General features: G+C 39.7%; 3 protein-coding genes across 3 annotated transcripts; 2 read left to right on the top strand and 1 right to left on the bottom strand.

The window, feature by feature from the left end:
• Positions 1-16: 16 nt before the first annotated feature.
• Positions 17-6,694, bottom strand: supt3h (SPT3 homolog, SAGA and STAGA complex component). Its single transcript, XM_022748198.1, has 12 exons — positions 6,639-6,694; positions 5,653-5,757; positions 3,613-3,697; positions 2,990-3,076; positions 2,771-2,867; positions 2,509-2,678; positions 2,338-2,413; positions 1,613-1,725; positions 1,408-1,512; positions 1,167-1,295; positions 658-747; positions 17-149 (listed from the first exon to the last, which is right to left on the bottom strand). The coding sequence occupies exons 2-12, from the start codon at positions 5,742-5,744 to the stop codon at positions 108-110; spliced, it is 1,086 nt and encodes a 361-aa protein (XP_022603919.1). The 5' UTR covers positions 5,745-5,757; positions 6,639-6,694; the 3' UTR covers positions 17-107.
• LOC111223901 (runt-related transcription factor 3-like) lies at positions 5,543-8,813 on the top strand. The gene is made up of 6 exons (XM_022748199.1): positions 5,543-5,606; positions 7,089-7,279; positions 7,467-7,626; positions 7,906-8,010; positions 8,118-8,183; positions 8,455-8,813. Exons 1-6 carry the CDS (start codon positions 5,543-5,545, stop codon positions 8,811-8,813), a joined length of 945 nt encoding a protein of 314 aa, XP_022603920.1.
• A 3,937-nt stretch (positions 8,814-12,750) lies between these two features.
• LOC111223868 (gap junction alpha-5 protein-like) lies at positions 12,751-20,470 on the top strand. Its single transcript, XM_022748163.1, has 7 exons — positions 12,751-13,100; positions 16,246-16,385; positions 16,822-16,986; positions 17,616-17,915; positions 18,186-18,251; positions 18,344-18,492; positions 18,682-20,470. The coding sequence occupies exons 2-7, from the start codon at positions 16,317-16,319 to the stop codon at positions 19,175-19,177; spliced, it is 1,245 nt and encodes a 414-aa protein (XP_022603884.1). The 5' UTR covers positions 12,751-13,100; positions 16,246-16,316; the 3' UTR covers positions 19,178-20,470.
• The last annotated feature ends 363 nt before the right edge of the window (positions 20,471-20,833 follow it).

Genomic DNA, 20,833 nt, shown 5'->3' with positions numbered 1-20,833 from the left:
AATCTGATATTCTTTAACAAAGCTAAGTATAAACTCTTTATTGCAGCAACAAAAAAAAAATACATTTACAGATGTGTGCAAGAATGTGTGTGATAACGTAATAACGCTCAGCAGGCGAGGAAGGCCATCCCACTCCTCCAGTACGCACTCTGAGAGAAAGAGAGAAGGGATTCACACTGTCACATACGTTGTTTCAAAAGAGTAGTTCAGATTCTTTTCTTCAGGTTTACAGTGTGTTATTGGAAGAGTTAGTGTCCCTACACTGTACTGACTGCACCGTAACAAAATCCACAGTCCAAGGTCTGTGCAAAAATACACTACTGTTCGGTTGAAGTTGACGTGGCTACCTCTTTGTACCGGCAACTCAACAAAGGAAACACAAAGAAGAAATTTCATACTTAAAGACTTAAACTTTGGAAGATACCATGTTCATATTCAGCTAAACTTTGGACAGCGTGAGGACTGTTATGTGACTCCCTCAGGATGACTTCAAAGTCAGCATGGAGAGGAGGAATAATTACAGTAACACTTTAGCAAAGTTAGCAAACATATGGCATCTGAGTGTTGTATTTAGAGACTATACTGTAAGAAAAAGATATAATATGCTATATAGGTGCTATCCTGATCAGTGTACTGTTAAAGGCTGTGTGTACATACCGTGTGTCTGTAGTTGTATCTTCTAATAGCCTCTCTGATGTGACAGGGCTGGATGGCTCCACTGGGAGGTTCCACTGCAGCCGGACAGCTCTGAAACACACGACACTGTATTCATTCACACGAGACGGGACGCCACCGTAGCCGCCTTTGCCTCTGTGCACAAGTTGAGAAGTCGTCTGCTTTTTTAAAGAAGTTTAAAGCAAAGGACACATGGTGGGGATTTAATATCTCTCCAGCAGAAATATATTCCTGGTTGTGTGAAGGAGGCATTTTGATTATCATACAGGGGCAGAACATTGGGTGTCCCATCGTCCTGACATTAGAATGAAAATATTTTAAATGACCGAATGTAAAACGTGTCATATTCTGAGGCTATAACGACGGCGGAGCTTTTGACAGGAGTCATTTTAAAGTAATCTTAATCTTTCATGTTTTCATGTAGGAACAGGGAAGACTGGTCACTATTATAATTGTCTAAAAACAACCAGTGTTGCACAGAGCGCACACACCTTTTTGCGCTTCCTCTGTCTCGCTCGGCCATCTAGACTGCCGTTACCCTGTGGGAGGGGCTTTGATGAGTGGGAAGAGCCCGGTGTGGAGGGGGGAGTGGCCTCAGGTGAGTCTGGATCCTTCTTTACCTGACGGAAAGAGAAAGATGGAGGACGGATATTACTCGAGACGTAACCGCAGGCTCCAAAACCCTGGTATAAGTGATTGAAAATTACATGGTACAGGAGTGTGTGTGTGTACCTCAGTGTGTGTGTTGTAGTGGATGTAACTGGCAGAGATCACATGACTGATGGGATTGGTCTTGGCCATCATTTCCTGTTTTACCAACAGAGACAAATCCACAATCTGGAGAAGGAAAAGCGACAAAGAAAAAGGAGACGTCAAAGAGTTTGACACGAGAGAGACTTGACACGATAACGTAAGACGTCATGAGTGAACACGTTACCTGGGCAACAGTCTCATAGGCCAGGTATGACAGGATCTCCATGGCGATGCTGTTGGGTTTCAGCTCCAAAGTGCTGCAGTCCAGCCAGTCCCGAAACTTTGAGGCTTTCTTAGCTGGAACCGCGTTTACACACAGACACAACATTCTGCATTTATGTAGAACTTTTCTAGTCGAAGCGCTTTACACACATTACACATTCATAGCTCCGTGTAGTTTTGGTATTATTTTTAAAATGCTACCCTAAGGACTGGGTCATGGGACTTCAGAGGGTCTTAGATGTTTCAAGTGAAATAAAGAATCATAAATGTCCAGCAGAGCCATAAAGTACAATATTATTCTGTGTACTTTCATCTTTAAATGTGACATTTTACACCACATAAAGTTCACTGGGTTTAGTGCTGAAGCAAATAGTGGATTAATCAATTAGTCTTCGCTCCTATTCATTTATTACTGGAAACTGACTGATCTGGGAAACTGACGGGTATTTCCCACAATTTTCTGACATTTTATAAACTAAACAATCAATTAATTAATAATCAACAGATTAAATCGATGATTAAATTCAGCTCGAAAGAGGTTCGACATTTAGTATAAAGTATATAGGAATTACAGGGTTTGGAACGACACACATCAGTCCTGAAGGAGCCATACAAACTTAATGTCTTTGGTTTTACCAGCTTCATTAAAACAGTTTATTAGACTAAATTATTTGATTAAAATCTTACCGAAGCTGAGCTGCCGACTCTCACAGAACTCGGAGTACTGAGCCTGGTCCATATTTCGAGTCTGACGCTCTAAACGCTGAAGATACAAAGACAAACGACACACACACTAAATAATCAACATTTTCTGTAAAAAATAAATAAATAAATTCTACAGTCAAATCAGCGTCTGACCTCCAACCTCTCCTGTTTGACGGGATCTACTTCTTGTCGCTCGGCTAATGACAGGAGTTCTCCAGTCTGATCCATCCACGCCAGGAAGTCGTGAGCCAATCGCTGCCTTCGCTGGTTACCGCCGGCAACGCCGCCCACGGTACCCGGAGCACCTTGAGCACCCCACCTGTCTGCAAACACAGGGGATAAATAAAACCGACCCAACTGTTTCTCCAGGTAAAAGTGATCACGGGTCGTACAGGACGTGTGAGAGCGGTTGTACCCGTTTCTTGTGGCGTCTCTTCGTCCTCTAGAGTTTTGAGTAGCTTCGATTTATAATCTCTAAACTGGAGATACTTCAATAACCTCGCCACCTTCCTCTGAAATGGACACGGAGGCAGACAGAAAGAGAGAGGGGGATTTCATTCATTTCAAAGCTACAACTCAAATACTCAATTTAATACATTTTTCAACACATTTTTTTCCTGTGAGTTTTGCGCACCTTGTCCCTCCTCATCAGGAACAGGATGTCCTCGGCAGAAATGACCCTTGAACCACGAAGAGCGGCGCCCTCGCAGGCCTGATGCAGCTGATAAATAAACCAATCACATGACAGACGAATTAGCATCACGGAGCGTTAGTTACATTAATGTGTGTGTCATTCAAAGGTTCAGGAATAAGAGGATAATGTGGCCGCTCGGAGACACACAGACGTTTAACTGCTTTCATGCTTTTGACTCAAGATTTTGAAATCAACTTTATCACAATGACAAGAAACAAGAAAATCCTGTTAAAGGTCTGGACTTTCTTTTTTCAGTTGATACGACATTGAAGCGATGAGACAAGGCAGACAAAGTTATCCATCTACTGTGTCATGTAAATACAATATATATCTTACATATCTAGTTCTAATTTTGCCATAAATATAATCACAAAAATCTTTCAAAGTGTGTGGGTAATTCACAAACAGAACTATAGAGGACCAGAGACGTCAGAGGAAAAGTATTAAAGCATTTCCTTAATTTCATGTTTTAATAGAAATTGAAAATAGGAATTGTAAAAAGAATTTATACATTCCCGAACCGCTCATCATCACCATTACGTCTGTGTACAAGAGTATGTTACCATAGTAATGAGCTGTGTGTGTACAATGTCCTCCACCAGAGCCGCCGTCTCGTGCAGAGGCCTGCGAGCGTCTCCCAGAGCGAACCTGGAAAAAACACATAAAGACAGAGAGTAAAGTAGAAACAAGCTGATTTTGACGCTAACTGCTCACAACTTTATATTCTATTATACGGCTGCTCGTCTTTGCACAATATTTATTTGTGAAATTTGTTTCTTTTGTTAAATTAAAAACATGGTTTTCTAAGGAAAATAAAAAAAAAGTATCATTTTGGTATCATACCAAAACTTAGGTATCATATAAGATTTGGTTAATTTTACATTTGTAGCGCTCAGGTTAAATTCATGAACATAAAGTCTGTCTCACCAGTAATCTGCATCTCTAAGTAAGAAAACTCATGAGGCAAAACATTAAACGAATAAAAACAGAGCTCCCAAATGTCTGTCTCTGTCCGTCTCATACACACACACTGAGGTCCGCACACACTTTGACCACAATTTGGTCAAACCTCAATTTGCATCCAGACAAGCCACTTCCACGACGGCAGCAGAACCTAAAGCCACATCCTGAAGCTCTTTCCTTTTCTCATTTCTTCTCGTCCCCTCTGTCTCTCCATCTATTCTTTCTCTCCGACACATACGAACACCTGACCCCCCCCCCCCGCGCTTTGTCGTTTCGTTGTGCCCCCCCCTTATTGGGAGCAGCTGATTGGCTGTCTGCAGCTGTCAGTCACACAGGTGAGCCTGGCTTTGGTTTGGGATTGTGGGCAGGTTGGTCTCAGGCTGAGCGTTGGTTTTAGGTTTTGGGGTTTAGTTGGGTTTCAGCCTCTCTGACCACCAACAACATCTCTCTGCAGCCCACACACAGCACGAGGTGAGTACCACAAAACACACACACACACACACTGATGGGAGGTCGCGTCTTTAGAAAAATTATCTCATTTGTGACAGAAAAACAATTAAATTTTTTTTCTATGCAGACACATTTCACTCACAATATAATGCAATACTTACAATGTCTTTGTCCTTTTCCTCCTGTTCTCATTGTCTCTTCATACTCGCAGGAGATTCATTTTTAATCAGTTTTTCTTTTGATAAAAATGTTTCAAGAACAGATTTCAGGAAATGTACTTTATTCTTTTATTAAACTATATGATATTATTCATTTTTGTTCTGCTACAAAGTAGGGCTGCGTTATTATTTTCATTATTGAATAATCTGCCACTTATGTCCCGACTAAACTGACTTGTCATTCGGTTTAGAAAACGTGAGACAGTGGTGAAAACTGTTACCGAAAACCCAAAGATATTCAGTTACTGGAACAAGGTTAAAAAAAAAGGTCATAAATGATGCAAATTAATTTTCTGTCTAATGACTAATTGATTAATAGATAAATTGTTTTAGCTCTATTACGAAGACAGATTTGGAAAAATGTGCCCCTTAATTTCAACTTGACTTTATGTTATTTGCCTTTATTGTGATAAAAGACCTTCTGCCTGCTGATGAAGTATTTCTAGGAACATGAACAAGGTTTTTTTTTTTTTTGTCCAGCTCTATTTATTAATCAATTATCAATTTGTCCCCAATTTCTGGAGCCAAACATGTTGCATTATTACTTAGTGATGATGCTACTGTAATATTTCTTTCACATACTTCAGATTCTGCTATTTCTATTTCATCCCTTAACAATGAAACAGTAGTGCAATGTTTTCACTTTTATTATGTTTCACATTAAAACAAAAACATCATCTGTACTTAAGCTTATATTTTGCCAAGTAAACAACCTTTTTACTATTATTTTTATTATGATTTTAGTGTATTACAGAATGTATTAAGATGTTTTATGTCCTGGAGGCAGTTTGGTGTTTGCAAAGTATAATTAGCCAAAATACTTCCCGGTCTGGTTATTGTGTCATTTGTTAAACAGGTTTCTATGGCTTCAAACAGTCTGTTCAGCAGCAGCAGCAGCAGCAGCGGCGGCCCCACGCTGTACTGGGGTGAGTTTCGTTTGTGTGTGTGTGTGTGTGTGTGTGTGTGCCTTACATCATGCTCTGTAGTTCTGGGATGAAGCTGGTCCTGGAAGCCGGACGGTCTTTAGAGCTGGAGGCGGTGGAGCCGGCCATGGGACTGCTCATAACCACTCCCAACCTGATGGCATGAACAAAACAAAGACACAGAGCTGCATTAAACCAGGAATAAAAAAAACTGAAGACTTATTTTCCCTCACCATCACACCACATGTATATAATCTGCATTACCAGACAGCATGTGTTGTATGTCGATAAGATCAATATTTGATCTCTAGAGACACTTTTCTTGTAGCAACAAACCTGATAATAAAAAGGCTGCACTACAAACTAACCTGTCAACAAAGGTGCAGTATCATTAAAAAAAAATATTGGGCTGCATTATTATCATCATTATTGATCAATCTGCTAATTATTTCCTGAGTAAAGTGATTCATCATTTGATTTAGAAAATGTAAGAAAAAATGTTTCCAACCGTCAGAGCAAAACCGAAAGATATTCAGTTCTCATGCTCATAACTGAGAAGCAAAGTAAAACAAAATAAAATGAAGAATGAAACTTTCAAAGTCTTAAGATGTGAAATCAAAACAAAAACAATTTCATGTGCGCACTGATGGTGGTCAGCGTCAACAAAAGATATTTAGAGAAACTGAGATAATGAGCTGAGCCTAAAATAACAAGATAGCAGAACAGATTTGAGGCAGGCAAACACACACACACACACACACACACACACACACACACACACACACACACACACACAGGTGTAGTGACCGCAGTAACTTCCGCTCCGGTAGTAAAATGTGAATGATAATACAGAGCAGTTCCCTCCTATTCAAAGACTGCGGTGAATAAAACACAATGCAGAAAACAGAAAAGAGAAAGGAGGAGAAGGAGAAGGAGGAGCAGGAGGTGGAGGAGGAGGTGAATTTGAAGGTGGAGGAGGAAGAGGAGTAGAGCCGAAGACACGGACAAAGCGCTAAAATTAGTCAAAACTCTCACCAAAGTCGTTCAGAAAGACGTTGCCACTGATACTGATACTTTTTCGTTTTGTTCGATTTTCGGCGCGATTTGATGACGTATGTGTATCTCGGACGCACAGCGGTTTGTGGTACTTGTAGTTGTCTAGCGTTCGTGGTCCAAAAAAAGCGTGTCACCCGTTGTCATTAAAATATTTCACGTTTTATTCTGCGGAAAAATGTCGAGTAAAAGAGGAATAAAGGTAGAATGACGGTAGACAGCATCTTCTGTATAAGTAATCACTTTAATACATCTGTTTTACTCGTTTTGAATTGTTTAGCCGCCAGATCAGTGCTAGATTAATTAGCTAACTAGCTTGATTTCATATTTTAGATTTTTGTTTTGTTATCTTAATAAAGGTCTACATATATACATGTATATATGTATATTTATATATATTTACGATCTTTCCCCATGTTTTTTCCCTGTCAGATTCTGTAGTGAAGCGTCGGCCAACACCATCGCCCACGAACCTCCAACTGGAAGAACAGGAGGTGCGGAGCCTCCACCAGTGCAGCACAGCGCCCCCCAGAGGCCTGGTACAGACTGACAGCCCAAACTTCCTCTGCAGCAGCCTGCCCCAGCACTGGAGGTGTAACAAGACCCTGCCGAGAACCTTCACTGTAATCAATCAATCAATATATCTATCTATCTATCTATCTATCTATCTATCTATCTATCTATCTATCTATCTATCTATCTATCTATCTATCAAAAATAAAAATTAGGGACATTTCACCCTGACTTTATCCTTCCATGCACTGCACAAATCATGCTAGGGACTAACACTAAAGTTTCTCCATCCTTCAGGTGGTTGCCCTGGGTGACGACGTGCCAGATGGTGTGGTTGTCACAGTGATGGCTGGCAACGACGACAACAGCAGCGCTGAGCTGCGCAACGCCACAGCAACCATGAAGCAAGGTTGCGCCCAATTCAACGACCTCCGCTTCATAGGCCGCAGCGGGAGAGGTCAGATACTGTACTGATATGATGTAAAGAAAGGACAGTAACACCTTCTCCTCCTCTATTGGTTTCCATACAGTTTGGATGATACATGGTTTTGCCTTGTACCTCAGACAACCATCTTAAAGTTAGAAGGATAAATTAAAAGAAGACAGGAATACTTGTCAGTCTATCAATCATGGACTATCTGTGTATTTCTGAAGCCCAAAATAACACATTTGACCTTAAATTGCTTTTAAAGCCTCTATAATTTTACTCTACATGTACTTGTGTTTTTTATTTCAGGCAAGAGTTTCACCGTCTCTATCAATGTGCTGACCTCGCCCCCTCAGATCGCCACCCTACACAGGGCCATCAAGATCACTGTGGATGGGCCGCGACTGCCTCGACGTTAGTGCACAGCAGTGGTGATGATGTGATGGTTTATTCCAGGCTTTCAGTCAGACTCATTGTCTTCTTCTTCACTCTCTCTCTCTCTCTCTCTCTCTCTCTCTCAGGACAAAGGCAGAAGGAGGTGAAGTCAGGAGTGTTCAGGCCGTCCAGCAGAAGCGCCACATCATCAGGTGTGTTAGTTAAAATATTTATCTTTTAAATCAGAAAGTAAACATGTGAGAAAGTTGTGTTGGTTGTTGAATGCATATGTTTTCCTGCTCAACCAACCACATCAGTGTTTATGCTGAGTAGAACAGGACAATGTTGAAAAGTGATAATAGGAACAATAAATTTACATTTAAACTGAAATTTAAAAAAAAAGAAAAACTCCTCCTCCTGATGAAGAACATGATGACATACGGTCGAAAGCTCCTGACGCAGAAATCATTTCTTCCCCTCCAGACTCTAGATCCTTCACCTCCTCTCTGTGGACCAATGAACCATCGTTCTTGGGCCACGTGACCTCTCTGACCTCCTCCTTCACTCCAACTCCCAGAATGCACCACCTGCCCACCCTCCCTTACACCACCCAGGCTTCTCCTTACAGCTCCTACCTGTCTTCTCCTCCTCCTCCTCTTCCTCCTCCTCCCCCTCCGCTGAGCCACAGTGGTCCGTTCCAGCCTGGCAGCTTCTATTACGGACCCAACCAACCGCTCCAAACCGCAGGGGAGGATAGAAACATTGTCACGTCACTGACCAATTATATTGAAGGGGCGTGTCTTTCTATAAGAGGTGAGGAGCCTGTCTGGAGACCTTACTGATGATTAGATGTGTCGCGTTAAACATCATCCTCAAATTATTTAATAATTTAACAAGTTTCATCCTCCCATCCACCTGTTCAAATACATCTTTAAACTTCTGACTTCTGCTTGTCAACAACTGTTACTTCTGTGTGCTGCAGTGATTATGCTTTTCTTATTAATTGAATGGTTATGAAAATGTTTATTTATTGTTTTTGATTATTATTTTATAATTCTGTATATAGATAAATAAGCTCATGAAATGGAAGTAAATTCGTTGACAGATAAAAATAAAAGACCAAAAGTCTTGGTCAAATGTCATGATTAACTTCACAAGCAACAAAATGCAATTGAGTTAAACTTTTATATTCTCACTCTGCAGGTCTGGTTTTATGTGAGACTGATTCCCTGAGGCTTAGACTATCTTTTAGTTACTTGTGAACTGTGACAGTTTAATAATCTATAAACTGAGATAACATCCTATAAACTTGTTTTAAAAAATTACATTTATCTCCCATAACTTGAGGCTTTTTTTTTATCTGTGTTGAGGAGCAGCTTCTGTGAAAATGAATCACTGCAGCTGAAATTGAACTAAAAACCAACATTATTATTTTATACTATACCATGAAGTTTAGATTCATTAGGAAGATAAATACATTTTTACCTTCTAATGAATGGTTTTATTAATTTTACCAGCATAATCTCTTTGTTTTATGTGTTTTCTTACCTTCAATTCAATATTATTTTTATAGCGCCGAGTCACAACATACATTATCTCAAGGCCCTTCACAGGATAAGGTTAAGACCTCACAATATTATAAAGAGAAACCCAACAGTTCAGTTCCCACAATGAGCAAGCGCTGTGAAAACAGAGAAGAGGAAATTCTCCCCTTTTTTTTTCCTGGTTTCTTTTCCCGTACGTCAAGAAGAATTCGGCTCAATGATACGTCACGAATCAGAATCAAATCAGAAAACAGAATTAATTTTCTAAACAATATGAAAGACTCGCTCAAGCTTTTGTTTTAGGATCTCAGGTTTGAGTTTTAAGTGTGACAAATGTTCAGCTGGCTCAGTGTGTGACAAGTAACGAGTAAATCAAAGTCAACCAAACACACACACACACACACACACACACACACACACACACACACACACACACACACACACACACACACACATACAAAGTTTCACTGTGATGGTTGTGAGTTTGGTTCTAATCACCTGAAGCGGTTCGGAACAAGACAAAGCCTTGTTTATCAATCCTGTAGTGTCACGCAGACTTTGTGAGAAGCCTAAATTGCGGTTTGAAGGCTCAGCTTTGATGAAAAAGTCATGTGTTTGAAATGGAAAGGCTTTTATCAAATCAACAAAAAGAAGTTATCTGTCCCCTCTTTAACCCAGAGGAGGCTCATTATATTCACATCAATTAAATGTGTGAAATTACGTGGTACGAGGCACGGGTCCTGAATTTTACTACATGGCATCACTTCACTGTTTCACCGTGTTAATTCAGAGTTAGAGACACTTGTTTCAATCAGGTTACAAACTGAAGATTGTCTTATATTTGGCAGACACTAAAGAGCTTCTGTTTCGGTCGTGCTGTTCGCCACCATGCTTTTAAGCATCACATGGCGTGACCACTGTCTCAGATGAATGGAGGGGAACTCCTGCAGTCCTCACTACAGCGCACACTGATAATGGCCTGCAGGAAACCAGTGTGCACTTGACACCATCACAAGGTCTCTGGAAGAAAAGACACAGCCTCTATAAATTTTCCAGACTGGATAAAGACGCCTCGATTATAATTCTGTCAAAAAATACTTAACCCCTCTGTCATCCTGCAGTCATGAACTGTTGATACTAAAGGGCTTTGAATCATGTTACACCCTGTTACTCTGGCAATTCTGTTTCATTACTTTTAGGCAAAAACATGCCACTTAATTGATCTTAAATTTAAAATTATTTGAGTTCAATTGATTCTGATTAAAGTTGGAATGACTTGCACTGAACTTAAAGTCTGAAAAAACAAAAGGAAAATGGAAAGAGAGACATATAAAAACAGTAGGAGAAACAGAAGTTGCTACAAATACAATATATATTATTACAATATAACGATAAACTTAGATCTTAGTGAATCCATCCACATTTGAGTCGTAGGTTTAGCAGCTACACAGGGACAGCCTCATCCGGCTAACTTGAACACTTCAATGTCCACTCCCACAGTAGGACAACTGAACTCCCACAACCGTCGTCGCACACAGCCTCACTGCCTCACATCATATCACTCCGCCAATCTTAACCATCACACAGAGAGGATGATGCTGTCTCAAATCTAAATTAAGGAACAGAATACAATACCCATACACAAATGTAATACATGTATATATATTGAATTTCCATATATGAAATATACATTTTTATTTTATATGTACATATATGTAAAACATTATATATGAACCCTATTAGAAATTGGAAAAATTTCATATATTGACATAAATATCCAGCCTGTACAAATATATACATTTATGTATGTATGCTTATGTTGTAGACATATGTTACATAAATATATTTCCATCCCACCACTTGTCAGTATATGTTGATACTATAAACAGTAGGGTCCAAAAGTCTGAGACCACTTTCCCAGAATGTGAAGTTAGACATGTTTAAAATTAATGAGAAATTAATAATTAAAACATATATAAACATATAGATCATTTAACACGTAAGTTGTCTTAATAAACTTGCATAAATAAATCAAATATGTTAACACATAGTTTTTACATAGAAAACATTTGTGTTCTCTAGATATTTTTAATATATCTACATATACAAATTTTACTATGGGTATTTCATATATGTTATAAACGTATATCTTCATATATTCAGAGGAATATAGTTGACATATATGGAAACATCACTGTTTATATAGGGACACATATGTCATATATTACATTTCCTTTATGGTTATATAAACAGTGTCCCTGCACTGTAGTTACTCCAATTATTCCAATCATCTCAATAAACCTAAAAAAAAAAATTAGGTCATCTACATAAATAAATCTTTACAAAATTAAATCTCACCTTACACTAGCGCAGCAACAAGGACATGATCCCTCACTGGCTTCCCACCCACCAACACTTACAACTGTGTTTGTTGGAACAGTTGGAAACACTTTAACATGCTATGATGCTGGACCTTCTCCTTCTTCATGGTTTTATATCAGGTAGTTAACACTGCAGCATCACACACACATACACTGACACTTACTGTGTGTGAACATGCGACTAATTTAAATGAGCAAATACGTTGCCGGGTCAGACTTTTTTCATCTTCAACAAGCAAGAATGAAAGCTTCAATTTATTAAGAGTTAATGTGCCTTTTTGAAATTTTTGTGCTTTTGAGAATTTTCCCATCAAACACTAGTTAAAGAAAAGAGTATTTTAGAAAATTTGGCCTCAGAATTGTTTGGAAATTTGCTTGAATTTAGGCTGAATTTGATGGAGGCGAGCGGCTATTTTCTGTCACACGGTGGGTTCAAGCTGCTCAGTGAATATGGAAGGTGTAAACAGATGTTTGTTGGTTTATATTCTAAATTTGTTCTCAGTCTCGGGAGTTAAGCTGCTGAATACAGAGGGCGAGTGACACAAAGAGAGTCATGTCGAGAAGAATGGACCTGAAGGAATGCAGGATTGGGACCTGCAGCCATTGTGTCCTAATACAATATCTGACTTCCTTCAGATGCCAGACACCACAAACACACACACACACACACATGCACATACATAAGGGTTGAATAGCAGGCAGCAAGGCACCAGGCCCATTTCCTCTGGAGATGTAGATGATGGAGAGAGAGACAGAGAGAGAGAGAGAGAGAGAGAGAGAGAGAGAGAGAGAGAGAGGAGGCTCATACAAACCACAGTTTCTCAGACGTTTCTCTTCAGACTGTCTCTCTGTCAGTTCTGCCTGAATGAACCCACCTTCTCATCTGTCTGACTCTCTGCTGAGAACCTGAAGCTGTCTCAACCTCAGATCAGTTGGACATCAACACACAAACCGGCGACTCTAGAAGAAAACACTAACACAGCCTCAACAGCTGGAAGACATCTGGACCTTTGCAACACACTTACAACATCTGCCGCTGCTAACTGCTGAGGAGGGGAGAGGAGGAAGCGCCTTGCTCAGCAGCACTTCAACAAAAACAGCTGCCGAGGAATACGACAGCAGCCACTTTAAACGACTTTGTCAAGATTTTCTCAGGGCCTCACTCCAGCTGTGCAAACATCTGCATCTCTGTATCCTAAAACAGGTAAAGTGTGTGCACGCATCCATCAGGTGTCTCTGGAGTCTACTGACGTCTTCAGACTTCTATGCTTTAACGTTAAGATATTTACCTGCGTGTGCACTATCACAAATTTCAAGCATTTCACCCATTCTGTGTTTCCTCATTAATTTTATCCTTGTCATGGCAGAAAAGGATGTTTTTGTTTATATCTCTGTGGGACAGTACACTCTCCACTGAGACTCACATTTATGAAACTTCTCCTGTGCATCTTTCAATACTGAATGATATACAGCGTTAGGTCTAGAAAATTCCAATTTTTTTTATCCCCAAAAATGAAAAAATAATAATACAAAGAAAAGCATTGCAGGTTTAACAGCCCAAGTGCGCCTCCAATATCTGATATTTCACTAAAAACCAGATTCATTTCCTTCATGACGGTGATGGACAAGTAGACAGATGGATTTACACAAGATCTAAAAAGTTTCCTGAAGGCTCAGCTCCAACAAATGAAAAGGTCTTCAAACTTATGTCGAGGTTTTTTCCCAAAATGCATCATGACCTTGAGTTTCCACAGTCACCCCGGGGTGAATGTTTCAGGATTTAGTGTAAGAAAAACAAACGAATGTTTGTGTTTATGAAAGTGTTTTAAGAGCAGAAAGTAAATCAGCAGTAAATCATGAAATTAAACAAAAAATTTTAATTGGAAATTTGGTATTGACCTGTTTTAGTCTTGATTTATCTGTTGGTTTTGTTTCTAAAGTAACTCCCATGTCTCAAAGTTTTATCATGTCGACACATTAATACTCTGAATTGCAAAATATTAATAGTGCAAGTCATAAATAAAGTTTATTATCGGATTTAAAAAATCCTCATATCCGAGTGCTGTCAAATACATCATTTATTATTTTAAACCAACAGAGGAAAGAGAGCCTTCCTTTTGTGTGTGTGTGTATGTGTGTGTGTGTGTGTGTGTGTGTGTGTGTGTGTGTGTGTGTGTGTGTGTCTGTGTGAGTGTGTGCGTGCGTGCGTGCGTGTGTGTGTCTGTGTCTGTGTGAGTGTGTGCGTGCGTGCGTGTGTGCGTGCATGTGTATGCCCATTCACCAGCACTCAGTATTGTTCTGCATCCTGTCTTGATAAGACACACACACACAAATACACACACGCGCATACACACACACACACACACATGCACACAGAGGTCAAGAGAAAGTCTATACAAGGAAGTAATATTGTTATTAATGATGCTGGGAGCACTTGTGAAAGACATAAATACACATAGACATATTCGCTCACACAAACTCACACACGGTTTGTTCAAAGCCTTTGTGTTTCACAAAAACAGGATGGGAGGGGCATTTAAGGGGCATTTAAAAAAAAAAATCTGGGATCTGACTTTAAACTCTTAATCTCTCTGAAACTGTGGTTTTATGGCTTTTTTTCCTGCAGGCAGATTTTAAGTTCATCTTTGTGCTTCATCTGACCGTAGGACAGTTTGTACAACATCTGAAACAGACTCTAAAATCTGAATGCCAGTAAAAATGTTAAAAATACAAAATACAAAAATACACTCTTTAAATAGCATGCATATGGAAAAGACATCGAATTAATATGTTGAATCAAATGACGGGAGTGTGAATAATTCTGCTGAAAAGTGCTCACCCTCCACTGAAATTGTGTTTTGCTTATCATAGTGTTTTAGTCTGTCTGACGAGGATCTTTAGGTTTAGTTCAAAGTTGTCGATGTACAGTAAAAAAGTCCAAAGTTACGAACAATAACTAACTGCAGTTTGAGATTTGTCCTTAGCGATTGTACCTGCTTTCTTATCTTTAGCTTCCACTCACGTAGCATGAATTTCAAGCTCTCTGATTGGATGTTTCTTGTCAAAAAGCACAATGGGAGTGGTGGTTAACATCATATGCGCACAGGCTTTTACATTTATCTGAGAACCAGATCTTTTTTTTCTTCCTTTTTTTTTTTTTTTTTTGCACTAATGGTTGAACCAGGAAAGACTCCAGCTGATCAAAGCCGTAGGAGTTCTCCTACTGTGAGTCACCTAACACTGTTTATGGGAAAAACTGATTGCTACTCCTAAAATATCCCTTCTAACTTCATAACTCCACAGTTTAAACAAATCCCTTCACCTTATAAACACTTGATGACACAGGCCAATATTACATTTTGCATGATGAAGTTTCCCTGAAGCAACAAATAAGCAAAGCTGTTCAAAACGCTCCCTGCAAGTGCAACCTGCACCAAAAGAGTAAAAACTGGAAATACAAAATCAGTGTCAAATTTAGGACTTTTCTTTACTGAGCTGAATTATTTCAATCTGAATTATTCTTGATCCACTTTATTTAACTCCACTATTTGATCTAAGAAGAGAAAAATAGTAACTATATTGTTTTTTCTAAGTAGGAATGCTAGCCCAGTGTGTGTGTGTGAGTGAGTGTGTGTGTGTGTGTGTGTGTGTGTGTGTGTGTGTGTGTGTGTGTGTGTGTGTGTGTGTGTAGTAGGTGGTAGCAGTGTTTACAGTAAATGTCTAGTTTTTCCTTCCCCAGAGACGGACAGAGGAGGAGTGTGGGAACTGAGACTGAAACTAAACTAAGACATGGGCACAGACATTTTTATTAATGGGGTCAAAGCCGGGGAGGAGAGAGGGTTACTGATAGTAGACGAACACAGACACACACACACACACACACATAGACACACAGACACACACTAACCACCATCACACACAAAGCAGTCAGGTTACAGCAACAACCAAAATTAATTGCCAGAAAAATGTTTCCATCCACTACAGTTCTGCAGATATGAGGAGTTGGGGGCAGCTATGACTCCTGTCTGGCAGCAAATTACATAAACCACCGCACAGAAAGATGGCACAACAGGAAGACAGTTATGAAGCTTTCAGGAAACACCCTTATAAATCATACTGCATATACTTCATGATTTATTCAAGTCTATTTCCATTGCACTTCACTTTTCCACCTCAGTCAAGTGTAAAAAGTTCAGATATTGCACCTTTTCTTTTCTACTTTTCCAGCATTTACGCATGGGTTTTTTTCATACACAAATAGAAAATCCAGTGGATATATTAAAACATTTTAAAGGGCGCTGTCTGTGTCTTTTGAGGAGTCTGAAACCTGTGTGCTCTCTGCTCCTCAGGTGAATCTTGTACCTGCAGAGTGACTGCTGACAGTTTATCGGCTGGCGAGCTGAAAAGTCTGTGCTGAGTCATGGCAGACTGGAGCCTGCTGGGAAACTTCCTGGAGGAAGTGCAGGAGCATTCTACCTCTGTTGGCAAGGTAACACACACACACACACACACACACACACACACACACACACACACACACACACAATGAGGTAAACAGACATATAAACAGTCACTATAAATTAAACATTCATATATTTCCAAATCATCCTGTTTATTTTGGGTAAACCAGCTGCTGCTGTCTGGGTCCTGTTATAATAATATGATATAAACTTTACATTAGCGCTGAGAATTTTTATACGTCTTCAAACTAAACTAAAATAATGACCAAAATCAACTGTATACGTCTTTAGAAAAACATGGCTCAGAGTATAAAACAAAGTAGAGACATACTGTCTTACACAGACACACACAAACTGAAGTCCTATTCAAAACTTCCTGCATTAAGTTGATAATTTGACTTGTTTCCATCCCACAGTCTTTGATCTGAGGGGTTGATTTAGGTTCCTGTGGTTTCTGCTCAACAGGTGTGGCTGACCATCCTGTTTATCTTCCGGATCCTGGTACTCGGGACGGCGGCCGAGTCGTCCTGGGGAGATGAACAGGAAGATTTTAACTGTGACACTGAACAGCCCGGCTGCGAGAACGTCTGTTATGACCGAGCATTCCCTATAGCGCATATACGATACTGGGTAATACACCATACAGCAGAATGACTGAAGACACTGTGCTGAAATGATCTGACTTAAAACTTCAATGGCAGTTTATCAAAATTAAAAGAGTAGCTCTACCATTCTTCATTCAACAATGTTGTCTTGGATGTCATCAGAGTAGAAAGAGTTGTTGTAGAAGAGTTGTGCAACATGTTTAATTCTGACGGACATCAATCACAAGTTTTAAGATTAATTTACTGCCCTCCTTGCAGCCATTGATTTCCATTCATTTCAGGTGAGTGTGAACCTGCATAGACTTTAATTTGCAGCTAAGAAGTCCTCGGTATTAACCATTCTATTGTGTTTGTGTTCATTTTCAAGTTTTAACGTGTGAAATTTACCTTTAATTTTTTCTGATCAAAACAAGACTTTATGATATCCTCAACAATGACCAACTAACAGCGATGTTGGCATGTCCTTGAATGCACCATTCGAAACACAATTTTCCAAATTCTTGCAAGCACCTTCACCGTGATGGATTAGGAATATTTTTAACTATAAACCTGATGGATACCGGGGAAAAAATGGATAATGTGAACTATATGAGGATTGTTGTTAATATCCAACATCATGCAAGACTGTTGGGTTGTTCCCTCGTCTCCTCCCAGGTGCTCCAGATCGTGTTTGTGTCCACTCCCAGCCTGATCTACATGGGCCACGCCATGCACACCGTTCGCAGGGAGGAGAAGAGGAGGAACAGAGAGGAAGAGGGGGGAGATGGAGGTGGGAGAGAGGAGGATCCAGGAGGAGGCGAAGGAGGAGGAGGAGGAGGAGGAGGAGGAGAGAAACAAGGAGAGAAGGAGGAAGAAAAGGACAAAAGCGAGGGGGCATCAACAGGTCGAGTTCGTCTGAAGGGAGCGCTGCTGCAGACATACGTGCTGAGTATAGTGTTACGAACCATCATGGAGGTAAATACTACTTTTACACCTCTGACGAAATACAGAGATAAAAATGGAGTGAATATTGGACTTCAATTCATTAGGTGACAAAAAACACACGTCCAAATGAATGATAATGTCAGCTTGTTATGAAAGTCTTCTGCCCCCACATAGTCCAAAAAGATCATCAATGCAGGGTTATTCATTGTCTTCCTCTTTGCTCCACTGTGTACTATAATTATAAATGACAATAGAGCATACTGCATGAAAGCAGCTGACTGTGATTGTCCCTCCATACAGGTGGTGTTTCTGTGTCTCCAGTACTTCCTGTATGGAATCTTTCTCCATCCGCTGTATGTCTGCAAGGTAAAAAAACACAAATCTGAATGATTCTGAGTTAATCTTATAAAACATATTCAAGCCTACAGTCATTCTCTCTCGCTCTCTCTCTCTCTCAGGCCTGGCCATGTCCACATCCGGTGAACTGTTACGTCTCCAGACCGACGGAGAAGAATGTCTTCATAGTGTTCATGTTGGCTGTGTCGGCCGTCTCTCTGGTCCTCAGTGTGATTGAGCTGTATCACCTGGCCTGGAAACACTGCTGCAGGTAGGAGCTCTGTGTATTCTTACACACATTTTGTGGGACAGGTTTGGGTTTAAAAGACTATAATCTTGTGGTGTTGTGGGTTTGAGTTATTAAGGTATTCATATGGATTGAAAAATGGGGATTTGTGTGATTGGATGTTAACAAAGATCTTACACCATCTAAAATCTAATTTCCCACAATCCTCTGCAGAAAATTCCTCCTCAGAAAGAAGGCCGTCACTCCTGCTAAAGCCTCTTTGGGCCGACAGCTGTCTCTGTCTCCTCCACCGCCATCAACCCCACTTCCAGACTTCACCCAGTGTATGATTGGCTCCTCGCACTTCCTGCCCCTGCCCTTCCCGACCCATCGCCTGGCTAACCAACAAAACTCAGAGAACATGTTCACTGAGAAGAACAAAATAGCCGCCGCAGTAGAGGAGGAGACCCTCCTCCAGATGAGCTGCTACTCACATGGGTGGCAGAGGGCGAGTAAAAATCAGATCCAAGATGGTGGATATATGAGGACTGATACTAACTGCTACAGCCCTGGGAGCAGGGACATCAGCTGCCCCCCTCAGACTGAAAATGGTGGACCAGACGGGCTGCTGCTTTGCCAGAATGGTGGGCTCTGTCAGAAGGACAAACGAAGATTCAGCAAAACCAGCGGAACGAGCAGCCGAACGAGAGCAGATGACCTCTCCGTTTAGACGGAAAACAGACAGATTCAACTACTCACACATCAGATACATTTGACCCTTTTACACCTGCACACATCTACATACATACACTATACTGTACATACAATACACATAAACCTTGAGACTGATTGGAATCTACAAAGACTTGACGAACCACACATGAAGATTGTTTCCACCAACTTGAACAGAGTTTTTAGTCTTTGAACTTACAATAAAGATATGCACAATGCATTTATGATGATAATCAAAAAAGCTCACTCAAGATACTCTATCTCTTACATTTTGATTTGTATGAATTAAGCTTTGAGTTGTACGGAGAATCTAATTAGAGAGATCTACAATTAGAAATTTGCCTATCTAAGGTCTGAAGTCAAAAGTCTTCAATGCAGTGTTGACTTGTCATAGTTTCGATTAGAGAAGATATAGAGAATGATATCTATCTATATGACTTGTCAAAACAACACTAGAGATATCTTGAATTTGAGTTAATTCAAGTGAAACCTATTGAATGTTAAAAGTATTTGCTGTTCACAGGCTGACGATGTTAAGCAAACTGTTATCTGACTGATCTGACTGATTTACAGCCCTTGGATCTAGGAAAATAGTGATGAAGCTTTACATCTGTGGAAGTCACAACACTGGGTGTGTTGGGAACTTTTTGACCCCTCAAACAACCAAAGTTTTACCTGTGGAGTGAGCCTAATACATCAGTTTACTGGCTGTTGTTGAAGTTGGACTGTCGCCAGACAGCGGTGACTTTCTTTAACATATTCCAATGAAGTAACAGAAACCAAAGTGATGTCATTTTGTTAAGCTGTGATTGTTATTGCGTTGTTTTTACTGTGTATCCAAGAGTCTAATCTGTTTGAGGCTTGTTTGAGTTTAAACTACACAAGTACCTTTGGATCAGTGGACATGAATATGAAGCAAATGCCGATTGCATCTTCACTCCAACATGTTTTTGTTTTTTTGTGTTTTTTTTCTTTTTCACTCTTTATAAGATATGTTCAAATTTCTTTCTACTTTGTACTGCATTGCATTATGGTAATTTCTCTACTAAGAATAGATCTGGACTCTCATCTCTACAGTCCGAAATATATGTGTTTTGTTTTGTTTAAATGTAATGGTTAGACAACAGCACAACAAATTACACATTTCCAAGTAAGGTGATTACTGCTATCAATGACAATTTTAAATTGTTGGATATTTCCTATATTGTAGTCTAATATTTATTATTCCACGTGAATAATGTGAACGCTGTGTATGGTTATAATGCTTTGCAAATACAACCAGACAAAATTTGTTATTGTGTCTCTACAATGCTGTAACATAAGAGCAGCTTATTAAAGAGGAAATGCAATGTTGTTAATATGATAGACATAACGTGTCTATCCTTCCGATCAACAATCTTAGATGCATAGTAAGGCATAAAAAAGTCATAGTATTGTGAGGCATAAAAAATGAACAGTGTAGTAAGGTAAAACAATAGTAGTATAATAAGGCATAAAAATGTCATAATATAGTAAGTCATTAAAACTTCATAGTATAGCAAGGCATGAAAAAGTCACAGTATAGTAAGGCATAAAAAGTCATAGTATAGTAAGGCATAAAAAAGTCATAGTATAGTAAGTCATTAAAACTTCATAGTATAGTAAGGCATAAAAA

The sequence above is a fragment of the Seriola dumerili genome, unplaced genomic scaffold, assembly GCF_002260705.1.
Source record: "Seriola dumerili isolate Sdu_G_001 unplaced genomic scaffold, Sdu_1.0 BDQW01000120.1, whole genome shotgun sequence".
NCBI classification, from domain to species: Eukaryota; Metazoa; Chordata; class Actinopteri; order Carangiformes; family Carangidae; genus Seriola; species Seriola dumerili.
The sequence above is the reverse complement of the archived record's forward strand: the minus strand, read 5'-3'. Positions and strand labels throughout refer to the sequence as shown.